At 41.0% G+C, this 14,878-nt stretch overlaps 1 protein-coding gene across 1 annotated transcript in view; it reads right to left on the bottom strand.

Annotated features, from left to right (window-relative positions):
- The window catches only part of FAM129A (family with sequence similarity 129 member A), a 175,681-nt gene that overhangs the window by 72,440 nt on the left and 88,363 nt on the right, over nucleotides 1-14,878 (bottom strand). Inside the window, exon 5 of the mRNA XM_025365092.1 lies at nucleotides 10,419-10,586. Within this exon, the coding sequence (XP_025220877.1) occupies nucleotides 10,419-10,586 (168 nt within the window). The remainder of the gene's footprint in view (nucleotides 1-10,418; nucleotides 10,587-14,878) is intronic.

The raw sequence follows: 14,878 nt of genomic DNA, 5'->3' as shown, positions 1-14,878 counted from the left end.
TTTTTAGGATACCCACTAACAAAATAAAAATAGAATACACAAAATAAAAATAGAATATAAAAAATAAAAATACAATATAAAATATATTGTGTTTATTGATTATTATTGCTAATAATAAAGTTTAATAATCAATCCAGAAGTCAAGAAAGTAGAAGAAAGGAAACAGAAAAGGTGAGATATGTAGAAAACACAAAATAAGACAGTAAATTTACAAACAAAAATATGAGTAATTATAATACATGTGAATAAACTGCTCATTTAACGATGATGATATATCCTTTAAATGATGTGTATGTATCATTTAAGTGATAAACATCTCTTAAATGATACACATCATTTAAAGACTGTCAGATGTTTTTATTAAATAGATATTTCATGCAAGCCTTAAAAGATGGTTGGTATAGTTATATAAATATCAGACAAAATAAACTTTAAGGCAAATAGCATTAATAGCAATAAAACATGCCATTTCATAAAGATAAGAATTTAGTTCACTAGGAAGATATAATTCTAAGCATGAATCTATCTAGTGACATTACATATATATGTGTATGTGTATGTGTATGTGTGTTTATATATATACACATATATGGGTGTATGTGTTTATATATACATACATAACTCAAAACATATAATTCAACAATAGAAATGCAAACAATAAAATCAATGAATCATCACAGTGGCAGATTTGAATGTACTTCTGTCAGTAACTGATAAATTTAGCATAGCAAAAAATCCACAGAGGTCTACAGAAAATAAATAAATAAATAAAAACAAAAGTAAGGATATAGATTTGAATGACACAATTGACACACCTAAGCTAATGGACATATAAGGCTATAGAATATATATTGTTTTCAAGGGCCCATGAGCTTTTATAAAAACTGACCATATACAGGGACTTAAAGCAAGGTGCAGCAAATTTTAAAGGATGATATCATACAAATCGTATTTTCTGTCCACAGTGCAATGAAGCTAGAAATCAATAATTGACATATAATATATATTTGGAAATTAAGAAACACAATTCTAAGTAACTCATAAGTTAAAATTAATAATAGAAATCAGAAAATATTTAAATCCAAATGATCCTGCATATCCAAACTTGTAAGATTCAGCTAATGTAGACAGAAATTTATAGCATTTAAATGCTTGTATTAGAGCAGAAAAATGGCTGATGATTAATGAGTATATTAGCTTTCTAGTGCTGTAAAACAAATTACCCCTGAAATTAGTGGCTTGAAACAACAAATATTTATTATCTCTCATAGTTTTTATGGGTCAGGAATTCAAAAGTAGCTTGGCTGGATAGTTCTGGCTTGAGGTCTCTCATGAAGTTGCAGTCACATGTTGGCCAAAGCTGTAACCGTTTGAAGGTTTGACAGAATAGAAGCATCCACTTCCAAGGAAGTTTACTCACATGGTTGTCTTCTCTACATGGGCCTCTCCAGAGGGATGCTCATGTATTCTCCCATGACAACCAGGTTCTCCCAAGTAAGTGATCCGAGAGAAAGTCAGGCAGAAATGATTCTTTTTGATGACCTACTCTTTTTTTTTTTTTTCTTTGAGATGGAGTCTCACTCTGTCGCCCAGGCTGGAGTGCAGTGGCGCGATCTCGGCTCACTGCAAGCTCTGCCTCCTGGGTTCACGCCATTCTCCTGCCTCAGCCTCCTGAGTAGCTGGGACTACAGACGCCCGCTGCCATGCCCAGCTAATTTTTTTATTATTATTATTTTTAGTAGAGACAGGGTTTCACTGTGTTAGCCAGGATAGTCTCGATCTCCCGACCTCGTGATCTGCCCTCCTCGGCCTCCCAAAGTGCTGGGATTACAGGAGTGAGCCACCGCGCCTGGCCTGATGACCTATTCTTGAAAGTCATATACCATCACTTCTGCCACATGCTGTTCATAAGAAGTCACTATGTCTGGCCAACATTCAAGTGGAGGAAAATTTGACTCCATTTTTTCAAGGAAAGAATGTTAAAGAATTTGCAAGTGCTTTAAAATCATCACAATGAGCTAAGCATCTACCTGGAGAGATGAGAAAACAAAGCCAGCAAAATAAAGCCCAAGAAAATAGAAGAAAGACAATTTTAAAACATCAGAAATTAACATAATAGAAAACAAATACACAATAATCTCCCCAGTCCAAATCTGTGTTTTTTTAAGAAGTTGATAAGGCCGGGCATGGTGGCTCACACCTGTAATCCCAGCACTTTGGGAGGCCGAGGTGGGTGGATCACCTGAGGTCGGGAGTTTGAGACCAGCCTGACCAACATGGAGAAACCTCATCTTTACTAAAAATACAAAATTAGCCGGACATGGTGGTGCATGCCTGTAATCTCAGCTACTCAGGAGGCTGAGGCAGGAAAATTGCTTGAGCCAAGGAGGCGGAGGTTGCAGTGTGCCCAGATAGGGCCACTGCAATCCAGCTGAGACTCTGTCTCAAAAAAAAGAAATAGAAAAACTGAATAATCCTATAACATTTTTAAAATTTAACTTAGTAGTTTAAGATCTTCTCACAAAAAGAACACCTAAGATGATTTTACAGGCACACTCTAGCAAATATTAAAACATGCAAATATTCCAGTTTTACACAAACTATTTCAGATTATAGCAAAGGAAAAAAAAAGATGCATCATTTTATGAAGCAAAAATAACCTTGATGCAAAAATCTGAAAATGCCACTGAAAAATAGGAAAATTACATGCCAAATACACTCATTAACACAGATGTAAACATTACTTTAGATATTAGCAAACCCAGTCAAGACTAAATACCTATAAACCAGCAACAAACAGAAAGTGTTCACAGCAGCACTGTTAATAATAAATAGTGGAAACAACCCAAATGTCTATCTAGAGTAAAACAGATATTAGAAATTACGGTATATTGATATAATAGAATATGTTTAGCTTTGAAAGTCAATAAATTGCAGTTACAAGCAATAACATGGATAAAGCACTGGAATATAATACTGAATTTAAAAAAGTCATGGGAGGAAACATGATAAAATTCCATATGGATAAAGTTAAAAACACACAAAATGATTACGAATATGTGATAAAGCCATAAAGAAAAGCAAAACACAAAATCTCGTATGGAGCTTTCTCAAAGGGAAAAGAAGGCGATAGGATCAGGGAATGACACAGAAGAAATTTCAGAGGTAACGATAACGTTCTTCATAATTTATACATACTTTACAAACATTCTTCTATATCTACTCAATATTTAATTTTAAAAACTCAAAACAACTAATAGAGTAAACGATAGCTCCAAGCATGACTCCCCTCCATATCACGTTCTCTAAGCTTGTTCATGGTATGGGAAGAATGAATGTGGCTCACTGTTCAATAACAACAGATGAGAATTTTAACCAAACTCTCCCGGATATTTATATTTAAAAGAAATTCTGGGCTATATGCCAAATAGAGTCCTTTCATAATGTTGACTATCAAACCACATATTAAAACAGCCATTGCATTTACTATGTCATTTTAATAAGTATGTTTCAATTGTAATATATCCCGTCTATAAGTAAAAGAAGAAAAACAAACCCAAAACTTGAAAGCTATTCAGGCTTTGCCACAGTCAACTATAATAATATCAAAAACTGTCCAGTGATTTTGGAATCTACCCAGTCTAAATAGCACGTACAAAAAAAAAATTTTTTTGCTTAAATGAACTTTAACTCTGCTTGTGTAATTTTTTAAAATTATTGTTCCAATTTGTCATCCTGAACTATTATAACCACACAATTTTTAGGCCTTCATACCAAATAACTATTTGGTTCATTGGAACTGAGGGAGATGGGGTGGAAGTCTGCGGCTGCACTGAAAGGGCACCATGTTTGATGGGCCAAAAGAAGTATTCAAATGTAATTCCTGGCAACACAGCTTTAGACAATAGTGAATCCAGGACTATATAACCCATAGTCTGCTGGGGAGAAACACTGAATGGCTAAGAGAGAGCAGTTCTGTTTATTCTAGTCTGTGATGGAAACCTGTTCTTCTAGTTTCAACTCTTAAACTGCTTTGAGAGCTTCAAGTAATTTAAGTAAATCCATAAGTATAAATAATACAGAGGCATATTTTAGATCTATTATTTTTAAAGTATTCCAACCCATGTCCTCACAAGCAGTATAATCTTCCTTTACAAATTAGAGTTTTTACTTAAATTGCATGAAATCATACATGGTTTGCATTTTAAATTATACTAAATGAATCAGGAGAGAAGCTATGCTATCAAATATTTTATCTTCAGAGCACTTCTAAACTAAAAGATACAGTCATGGTTAGCTAGCCCATGGACAAAATACCAAGTTAAACTCAGATCATACAATTTATCGAGAAGTCACATATACCCCAGGTCTCAGGTGATCTTAAGTGGATTTGCTTCACTCTGGATCATGCAAACATACCATGCAAAGAGTAGATTGATTTAACAGAGGCGTGTTTAAAATGCCCAAGAGATAAGTCTTTTAGAAAGTAACACTGAGAAGACAACATGATATGTACAACTGAAACAGATGTCAAAGGCCAGGTGTTGGGACAACTGGTTCTCAGCCACTAACTAGCTGTGACCTATTTGAGCCTTATCATAATTAAACCCTGAGGGACTGTAATAGGTGACCATGAAAGTGCCTCCCAAATTTAGAGTTTCGTGGACCAGGGGTGAGGGGAAGTGGGAGAGGGAAGGGAGTGACTACTTCCTAAGTAAAAACCACATACTCGCAAGGAGACAAAGAGAAATATTGATAACTGTAGAGTATTAACTATGTGAGGCAAAGAGCACAGGCTATACTCCAGAGGAGAACGTAGCTTAAGCAGAGAGAATTCTTTTAAAGAATTCTGCTTGGGAGACAACTAGGAAAACTGGAAATTATTATCGACTTATTTATTAACAGTAACTAGCAAGCATTTTGCTTGCAGTGCATAGAGGGTTTTATGTATGAATTTCAACACGTGTATACTATAGAATATTTTTATAAGTAAAAGCATTCAAAGATACATTCTTTGAATTATATTCTTACTTATCTATCTCTAAACATTATTATATTCTTACTTATCTATCTCTAAACATTATTAGTTTTTACTAAAGTGCCCAAAGGAGCCTAAGTAAAAGTTAGAATTTTCCAACTCATAGATATGTGTATGTCCATAAACAAGCATGTGCCATAAAATTCAAAAGTATGTTTTCACATATAACAAACTAAAATTCATTGTATATTTTCTGTTATAATTCATTGATCTCCACACTAGATGCATAGTCTCTCAAGTAATGAACTTGCTTCGTAGGTGACCAAGAAGAAATAAGCTGGGGAAAATAGAGCTGAGATTTGCTGCTGAGTGTTGGACGGCAAAAAGATCATGTTCAAATAAACACACCAAAATGGATTTGCTCTGTCTGATTTGAATTGTAAAGTCCTTTGTTGTTCTAAATTTCAATTTAATTCTGCAACATTTATTGAACACCTAAAATTTGCAAGTATCAAAATCAAATGTAATAAAGACATGGGATTTCTGGGGTAAGCGCTCAAGGCCTGTAATACTGACAGAGTAACCAATTCCAACACATAATCACTGCTATAGCTCCACATTCCACCTGACTCACTGCATACAAGCAACATTGGATGTTACCACTGTCATAAGTGATTGAACTAGTCTTACTTGAAGCAATGGTTTGCAAAGTGTCTTTACATTGCTGTGGTTTTTTCACCAAAATTCTAAGGGCTTTTCTTTGATACTATCTTTTTTTCAACCTGTGTGCACTCATGCTTCCCAGATATGCTACCGTCCTCTCTTTCTTAGTTTTTATGATCATGTGAACACTGGCATCTGTTTAATGGCAGTCCTGGGTGTCCTTCAAGCTAGCACAGCACTGTTGAGCAAAACTTTGCCAGCATTCCACCTCCTTTCCAGAATCAGCATTCATCCAGTGATGGCTGTCCTCTAACATCCAGTTCTTCTGTTCCCCCAAATCCTTTAGGCTGAGTACCATGGCTTGATATTGACAAATGCCTTCCCTCACTCTGGTGCAAGCTACTGTCATCTCTTGCCAGTCAAAGCTTTTTAAGTGGCCTCCTGGCCACCCACCATGCTACCCTCTCATCCACTGCCTACACTGCAGCCATTGTGAACTTTCTGAAGTGAATATCTGATGAAGTTGCTCATTTACTTAAAATCCTAATGGCTTCCTATTGCTGTTATAATCAAGTCCAGGTTCCTAATATGCAGCACAAAGCCCTCTATAGTATGGAGTCTGCCCGTCTTCCTCTCTCCTCTCTAAGTACCAGTCACACAAAATTCTTTCTGTTCCTGTAATGGTCCATGCTCTATCTTACTTCCTGGCCCTCCTGTATCCTATTCCTCCTGCCAGGAACACTTTTTCTCCTTCCTGCACATTTACATGCCAAGAAATGATTATCCTGAGCTGGAAGAACAGACTTGCATCAATAATGATCATTATTCCATATCGCATGTGTTCAGTCCTCTGTATTGTCAGGAGCTTTAACTATACCCCATAACTACAATGATTATATTTTGCAAACTAAAGTTCTGAAGAATAGGATTGTATTTTGGACAACAGGACTGTCTCAGAACATCTTGACTTTATATAAGTCTCATTCTGTGGCAGCAGACATTCGGAACTATGGCTTTCCCTGATCAGGGACAAGGGATTAAAGTGTGATCCAAAAGGGACAGAGGACAGCAGCTGCTGCTCTAGGATCATGCTATACAGTGGGCTTCACATTTAGTCCAGTGACATGGAGTGGGATGTTTTACTAAGGATTAATCTTATGGGATTTTCTTATGCCTGCCCGATGAAGAGGTGCCAAAACTAAATAAAAACAAAACACATGTGAAAGCACACATGTGAGCATGCACACACAGACACACACGTACCCCCCCCACACACACACCCCTTTGTCCCTTTGTTCTCCTTAGGATACAAAATAATCTTTGAGGCCCCTAAAGGCTGCTCTCCCCTTTGAAGGAGGGAGAAACACAGAGCTCTCTACTGGCCCTTACCTACCTTAGAAGCTAGCCTTACTGTTGGAGAACAGGGCACAATTCATCAGGGTTATATAGGAAACGCCCACCCTATAAGGAAGAGTAGGACAAAGGGGTTCTAGATTCAGAATGAATCAACATGACCATGTAGCCAAATTCGGACCCAATACTTCTGGGGCAAGCGGGCTGGGTTGTGGTGGAATTTGAGTACTAGGCAACATGTCCTGGGACCCCAAGCGAGATCAACATGCCTAGCATCAGCTGCTAGTGTTACAAGAAAGGGGCTCTGATCCGGACCCCAAGAGAGGGTTCTTGGATCTCGCGCAAGAAAGAATTCAGGATGAGTTCACAGTGCAAAGGGAAAGCAAGTTTATTAAGAAAGGAAAGGAACAAAAGAATGGCTATTCCATAGACAGAGCAGCCCCGAGGGCTGCCGGTTGCCCATTTTTATGGTTATTTCTTGACGATATGCTAAACAAGGGGTGGATTATTTTATGCCTCCCCTTTTTAGACAATGTAGGGTAACTTCCTGACGTTGCCATGGTTTTGTAAACTGTCACGGCACTGGTGGGAGTATAGCAGTGAGGATGACCAGAGGTCATTCTTGTCGCCATTTTAGTTTTGGTGGGTTTGGGCTGGCTCCTTTACCGCAACCTGTTTTATCAGTAAGTTCTTCATGACCTGCATTTTGTGCTGACCTCCTATCTCATCCTGTGACTTAGAATGCCTTAACCGTCTGGGAATGCAGCCCAGGAGGTTTCAGCCTCATTTTACCCAGCTCCTGTTTAAGATGGAGTTGCTCTGGTTTACACACCTCTGATACTAGAATGCCTGGGACCCAGTTCTCAACAGAGAAGTATGGTGGCCTGAGAGCCAATGAAGCAATGGCCACAGCAGGCTGACAGCCCTTCCTCACCTACATGCAGGTAGAGGATAGCAGGCTCCCAGCAGCCACCTCAGGGTTTCTGGCCTTTATCCCAGCTCTAATTTTAAATCTATTTCTTAAGTTTTTGGGTAATTATGGGAAAAAGTGGTTAAGTGGCAGCTTGTGAAAGCCTGTTACTGGTTTACTCAAAATAATGCAATGAGTAACAGGCTAGAACAGAAAATGTGACACAATAAAGATGAGTGGTACATAGTGCTGTCAAAAACAGAAAAAGAGGCGAGAAAAGAAAGGTCGGCTCTTTGGCCCATGATAGTCAAGGACTGCTCCCTACAATGTCATCACAGCTTCTGGTTCTGACTGGAGCTACTGGAAGTTATGCCAAATTAAGTCTGCATAAAGCCTCAGCGAGGATAAAACAGTTTCTGGGCAGAGGAATGTGACACAGAACCAGGGAAATATGACTAGACCTCATTATCTTGGTGCCTTTGATAACATACTGGAGAGCAGAGTGGGGTTTTGAATGGGCTGAAATCTTCCATAAATGGAGTCTAAATGCAGGCTACATAACATCCAAAAACTCCTCAGAGAAATTCCTATTATGTACATGAAAGGGGGAATGCAGTAAGTCCCATTTGGCTGGGCAGGGAGCATTCTGCACTCAGTGAAACTTCGCGGTTCCCGTGCTGAGTGCCAACTGCATGTTCCTACTAGACCAAGGCCCTAAACACAGACGGGCAAGTGCAGTGGAAAATGAACTAAATGGAGCAGTCAGTGCTGGGCAATTCTTTGTCTCTAGAACATCAAAACCACAAGGCAAGATTTTAATAAAAGTATCTTTTTTTCATAAAGTTCCTAACTAGTTATGAGCCAGTATGATGATGAATGTGACTCAGAGTTGCCATGGCAAAACAGACTGACCTTATCTTTTTCCACGAGTCCCCATCGATACACAGCTAAAGCCAAGAATTAGTTGAGATGCATCACTAGTGACTCTCGCTCTGTGGGACTGACACACTCAGGGAAACCTCTGAATTTTAAAAGAAGTATACAGTGAAATTAACCATATTAGGAAAAAAAGGCACATGGGTGAGGTGACTCAGCTCAAATGTCACCTGCTCATAGAGGACTCCCCTGGAGAGCTGAAAGTTCGGCACTCCTTTCTTCACTAGTTAGTAACCTCTCATCGCTCTTTAACACATTAACTGTGATCACTTTCAAAAGATAATTGGTGAGTGTTTATCCAACCTCCTTGTTTGAATTTCAACTCCCAGAGACAGGAACTGTGCATGCTTCATTACCCTGTTCCTAACACCTACACAGAGGCTGGCACAGAGTAAGCCCCCAGTGTTCTTAGACCGGCTGCCTTTCCAAGTGCCAAGAACAAAGAGTGCAGTTGTCTGTAACTGAAGACTTTGTGGAGTCCAGAAAAACCAGCATTCACCTCAGTATATATATCACATATTGGAACGAGAAGTCTCTTTTACTACTGACGTCATATTGGTTAAGTCCGTGCCTGGAGGCAACGTGGTCTGAAGCAACACCACCCCAAGGGTAGTTCTCGAACCAGCAACATCAGCGCCACTCGGCCTTGTGCTAGAAAAGCCAAGTCCAGGCCCCACGGTGTACCCAGTAAGTCAGAATGTCTGGGGGTGAAGCCTAAGAATATGAGTTTTAATTAAGTTCTCCTGGTGATTCTTATGAGCCCTAAAGTTTTGAGAACCACTGATTCAGAAACAAATACTAGATTACCACAGACTGTGCCACTGATCTTAACTGAGTAACTGTTATTCAGAAATAAAGGTGAAAATAAGAAGGAAATGTCATAAAGACTAGCATGTGCCAGGGAAAACTGGCACGTTCTTGCTGGCATTTAGATTTTTTTAAATCAGGAAGAAGGAGAGTGAAGTATATGCCAAATGGTCTACATGGATAAACTCAGGGCAGTCAGAATGCCCCCACCAACTTGTGGCCAGATAAGTGCCCCATGTTATGCTTCACCGGGGCCTCCCGGACCCACCTGAAAACCAGCAAGCAGGCTAGGTTCCTTGTGCATAGAACTCTCCCTTTACCTGTTTCCCCCTTCTTCCCTGGGGCAGCACCATTTGTGGCTCTTTTTTTTTTTTTTTTGAGATGGAGGCTCACGCTGTCATCTGGGCTGGAGTGCAGTGGCACAATCTCAGCTCACTACAGCCTCTGCCTCCCAGGTTCAAGCAATTCTCCTGCCTCAGCCTCCCACATAGCTGGGATTACAGGTGCCCACCACCACATCCAGCTAAATTTTTTTTGTATTTTTAGTAGAGATGGGATTTCACCATACTGGCCATGCTGGTCTCGAACTTCTGACCTCGTGATTTGTTGGCCTCGGCTTCCCAAAGTGCTGGGATTACAGGCATGAGCCACTGCACTTGGCCAATCTGCGGTTCTTTCTAAGAATCACTGCAACAGATGATGGACCAGGACAACTCAGCGAGGGCTGCCCCACTTCCCGCCCCGGGGACGAGGAGGGGAGCTGCGCCATACCATGATTGAGATGCCTGATGCAGTCACTCAGGAGGGCACTAAACCTCTTCTGGTCAGCAGCCTCGTGGAAGCAGAAGTAGCCGTGTCTGAGGAAGGGTTGCCACAGGTACACTGGAAATTCCTTGGGCAGGACCACGAAGGGCTGAGCGTTTTCCTTCTCACTGGAGGCTAAAGAAATATTGAAAACACAAATACCTTTTCAAACGTGTATCTTTTACTTCAAATATGTGTTTCAGGTTGTGAGGGTAACTATCTGGGGCAGGGCATGGGATGGAAAGTCGGTGAGATATTTTCACAGGGTAGGGAAACTGGGAGCACCAGCTCCTCTGGCATCCCTCCACCAGCTTGTCCTGTTCCACTGCCGCTGGCTGCCTGGCCTCCTACCCAACACCACGGGGACAGTGAGGATACCAGGAACACAATGTTTTCTTTTTTTTGAGACAGAGTCTCGCTCTGTTGCCCAGGCTGTAGCGCAGTGGCACAATCTTTGCTCATTGCAACCTCCACCTCCCAGATTCAAATGATTCTCCTGCTTCAGCCTCCCAAGTAGCTGGGATTACAGGCACATACCACCACCTTCAGCTAATTTTTGTCTTTTTAGTAGAGACAGGGTTTCACCTTGTTGGCCAGGCTCCTGATCTCAAGTGATCTGCCCGCCTCGGCCTCCCGAGTAGCTGGGATGATAGGCATGAGCCACCACACCCGGCTAGTTTTTTTGTATTATTTGTAGAGACAGGGTTTTGCCATGATGCCCAGGCTAATCTCAAACTCCTGAGCTCAAGTGAGCCACCTGACTTGCCCTCCCAAAGTGCTGGGATTACAGGCATGAGCCACCGCGCCCAGCCTGGGCACAATCTTTCTCAACTTCCTTATGTCTAAAGACCCACAAACAGAGCTCCGTCTGCCCTCCTGGCCCTCTGCAGGCCACTGACCACCTGTGCAGCCCCTCACTCTACTGGCCCTGCAGGCTCCAGCTCCAACAGGGCTGCTCTCTGCCCTGCACTCTCTCCCTCCTCCCCGTCACTGCCAAACACCACTTGCTGTTTTTATGCCATCAACCTTATTCTCACCTCACTCTGATTCCTGTCCCTACCAACTCCTGAAACCCAACTGCTAAAGCCACTTATGTCATCCTGACTGCCAGCCTATGGCTGCTTCTTTTCATCTGACTTGGAATATTTGCTGCTGCTAATTACCCCTTCTTTGAAAACATTCTCTCCCCATGACTTCCAGGAGTGCCTCTCTCCTGGTTTCCTTCATGTTGTGTAGAATTTTGTTTCTTCTTTATCACCTTTATTGGTTCCTCTGCTGACTCTCTCCATCTCCTCGCTAAGCATTGGTGCCTGCCCCGTTCTGTGCTGGCCTCCCCTCCGCTCTGCCTGTACCCTCCCAGGGTGTGTTCACCCATTCCATGACTTGTTATATTGTTCCTACAGTCCAAAGAACCCTCTCTTCCTTCCTTTCCATCATGCTTTCCCATAAAAAAATTCTCATTCATCCTTCAAAAGTCAGTTCAAAAGCCACTCCTCTGGGATACCTTTGCTGGCACATCCCACTGCCACCACAGACAGAGTTAGGTGCTCCCTACCCTGTTCTCCCCAAATACTACAATGACCTGTTTTCATGCCCAGCGCCCATACTCAAGGTGGGGAGGTGGGGAAAGGGAGTGAGATGGATTCCCGGGCTGTTCTCCTCCCCAGAGAGAACCACTGCTACCCACTGTGAGTGCCGAGAGACGCAGACTGCATCTTCCAGAGCTTTGCATCCTTAGCCCATAGCACAGTCATGGAACACAGCAGATGTTCAACTTCAGTTTGTTGAGTGAAAAATATGCTGTGTTGGCCTAGGATATTTTTTAAAGCCCTAGACAATGGGACTTTTACCTCTTCCCTCAAAATCAATTCCAAGAAACTCATTTTAAACCCACTACTATTCAGAACCCCTACCTAAACTTTACTCCTTTCCATGCATTCCTATTACATGATATTGCACTTGGTTAAAAGAGTCCCAACTTTTTCCAGAGTCACAGAGAACAAGCAGAAGAAAATGTTAGTTCTGTACTTCCTGCATATGTATTAGGTGCCAATCTCAGGGAAAGGTAAGGAAGAGGGTCTCTCTAAGAGACCATTGAAAGCACTGGGAATACAGGGAAATGAATCATAACCACATGGGAGGCTACAGAACCGTGTCAATTCTGGCAAATTAATAAATCAGAATTGCTCACGCCTGTAATCCCAGCACTTTGGGAGGCTGAGGAGGGTGGATCATGAGGTCAGGAGTTCGAGACCAACCTGGCCAACATGGTGAAACCCCGTTTGTACTAAAAATACAAAAATTAGCCGGGCATGGTGGTGCGCACCTGTAATCCCAGTTATTCAGGAAGCTGAGGCAGGAAAAATGCTTGAACCCGGGAGGCAGAGGTTGCAGTGAGCTGAGATCACGCCACTGCACTCCAGCCTGGGTGACAGAGCGAGACTCCATCTCAAAATCAATCAATCAATCAATCAGGATTGGTTTAAACGAAGAATAAATTCCTGGGGATATATGGGAGCCCGGTTCCAGTGTCCCGGAATCTGAAGGTAACAGAGCAGAATGCACCGCGAGCACAAGCCGTGGCCTACCAGGACCTAGCACAATGCTGGGAATGAATCAACATGAAAATGAGCAAATGAATGAATGATTGAATGCTATAGGGACACCTATAGTTGTAACATGATATCTATTTCACTTTCTGGTGAGAATAAGGCCCCTGATTTTTAGATGGGCAAGTGACTACATAAAATAAGACTACATTTCCAGCCTCCCTTGCAGCTTGGTGAGCCCACAGCTACTAAGATCTGTCCAGTAAGATATAAGCTGAAGTGGCATATGAAACTTCCTGGAGGTATCTCTAAAGAAAGTGACTGTACCCTCCTCCTTTCCTTTTCTCCTCCCTATTATCTGGAATGAGAACGCTATGATAGGAGCTCAGCAGCTACCCTGGACTCTGCCAATAGGGACCACAACCTAGAAACAAAGGGGGAGAAAGCAAGAAAGAGCCTGAGCTTCTGACAAATTTAGTCCACATCAGCCCTGGACGAATATCCAAATATCTTTAGTGAAATAATAAAACTTTGAGTTTTTTGTTGTATGCAGTGAACCAGATGCTAACCAGTAAAATGCCAAACAAGTGAATTACTTTAACAAAACATGGGGCCGTTTTTTTCTGTTATCAACTTAGCTGAACACTCTGTAAAGAATACACTTATTGGCCAGGCATGGTGGCTTATGCCTATAATCCCAGCACTTTGGGAGGCCAAGGCAGGACGGTCACTTGAGCTCAGGAGTTAAAGACCAGCTTGGGCAACAGAGTAAGACCATTGTTTCTGCAATTCCTTTTTTGTTTGTTTGTTTCATTTTGTTTTTCTGGGCATAGTGGCATGTAGCTGTGGTCCCAGCTACTCGAGAGGCTGAGGTGGGAGGATTACTTGAGCCCAGGAGGTTGAGGCTACAGTGAGCCATGATCACACCACTGCATTCCAGCCTGGGCAACAGAGCGAGACTCTGTCTCAAAAAAAAAAAAAAAAGAAAAGAAAAGAAAAAGAAATGCACTTATTCATAAGCCTCCCATCTTTATTATGCCTTTATTCTTTCTAGTAGAAATAATATCACAGAGTCAGTCTTCTTCATTGACATGGTTCTATGAATCCTCCTTGCCCTCTCCAAGAATGCCACAATTTTGTACAAGCAACTAAAAGCAACATTGACCCTTTGCATTTAAAAAGCCTCAACAAGCCCATGAAATTCATTCCTATTAGCCTCTAGTTATCTCTCAACCTTTTACAACAATTTTCCAGATGGCATCAGTGAATTTTTTCTGAGTTACAAGAATATCACAACTGATCTACTGTAGAATATTCTATTTTAAAAGTCAGAAGGTCACACCACACAATTTTAAAAAGTCATTGAAATGCCCCAATCTGAAGCCTTGGGCCAACTGGGATTAATCACACAGGACTTGTGTTTTTTAGTCCTTTTCATTCCTTCCAATATGATTTCAGCAATAAATCAATAAACATATTGTCTCTTCTGACTGATTTCATTGGAAAGTTTGAGAGAGATTTGGATGAGTCAACATGTTGGTATTCCCATTTCTAGCTGCAGCTCCACCTCCAAGGGCATATAAGTAGATGTAAAAGAAAATATAATAATATGCATAGTGCAATAAAATGTTGTTTTAGCATGAATTACTTAGTAATAATTTGTTAATCTTGGTTTATGGTCCATGTACCAATCCCGTAATTGTGTTATTAAAAACACTATGCTAAGCAGTCAGCACTGAAATAACAATTGATAAAATGATTACGTTTTTCTCCATAAATTCTAATTAAATTATTATGTCCATTAATAAGAACCAGGGCTCTCTTCAGGAACCAAGTAATTACTGGGTAGTATGATTTACGCAAAGCCAAATGGAGTTA

Source organism: Theropithecus gelada, chromosome 1, assembly GCF_003255815.1.
Source record: "Theropithecus gelada isolate Dixy chromosome 1, Tgel_1.0, whole genome shotgun sequence".
Taxonomy (NCBI): domain Eukaryota; kingdom Metazoa; phylum Chordata; class Mammalia; order Primates; family Cercopithecidae; genus Theropithecus; species Theropithecus gelada.
This window is presented reverse-complemented; position numbering and strand designations above follow the sequence as displayed.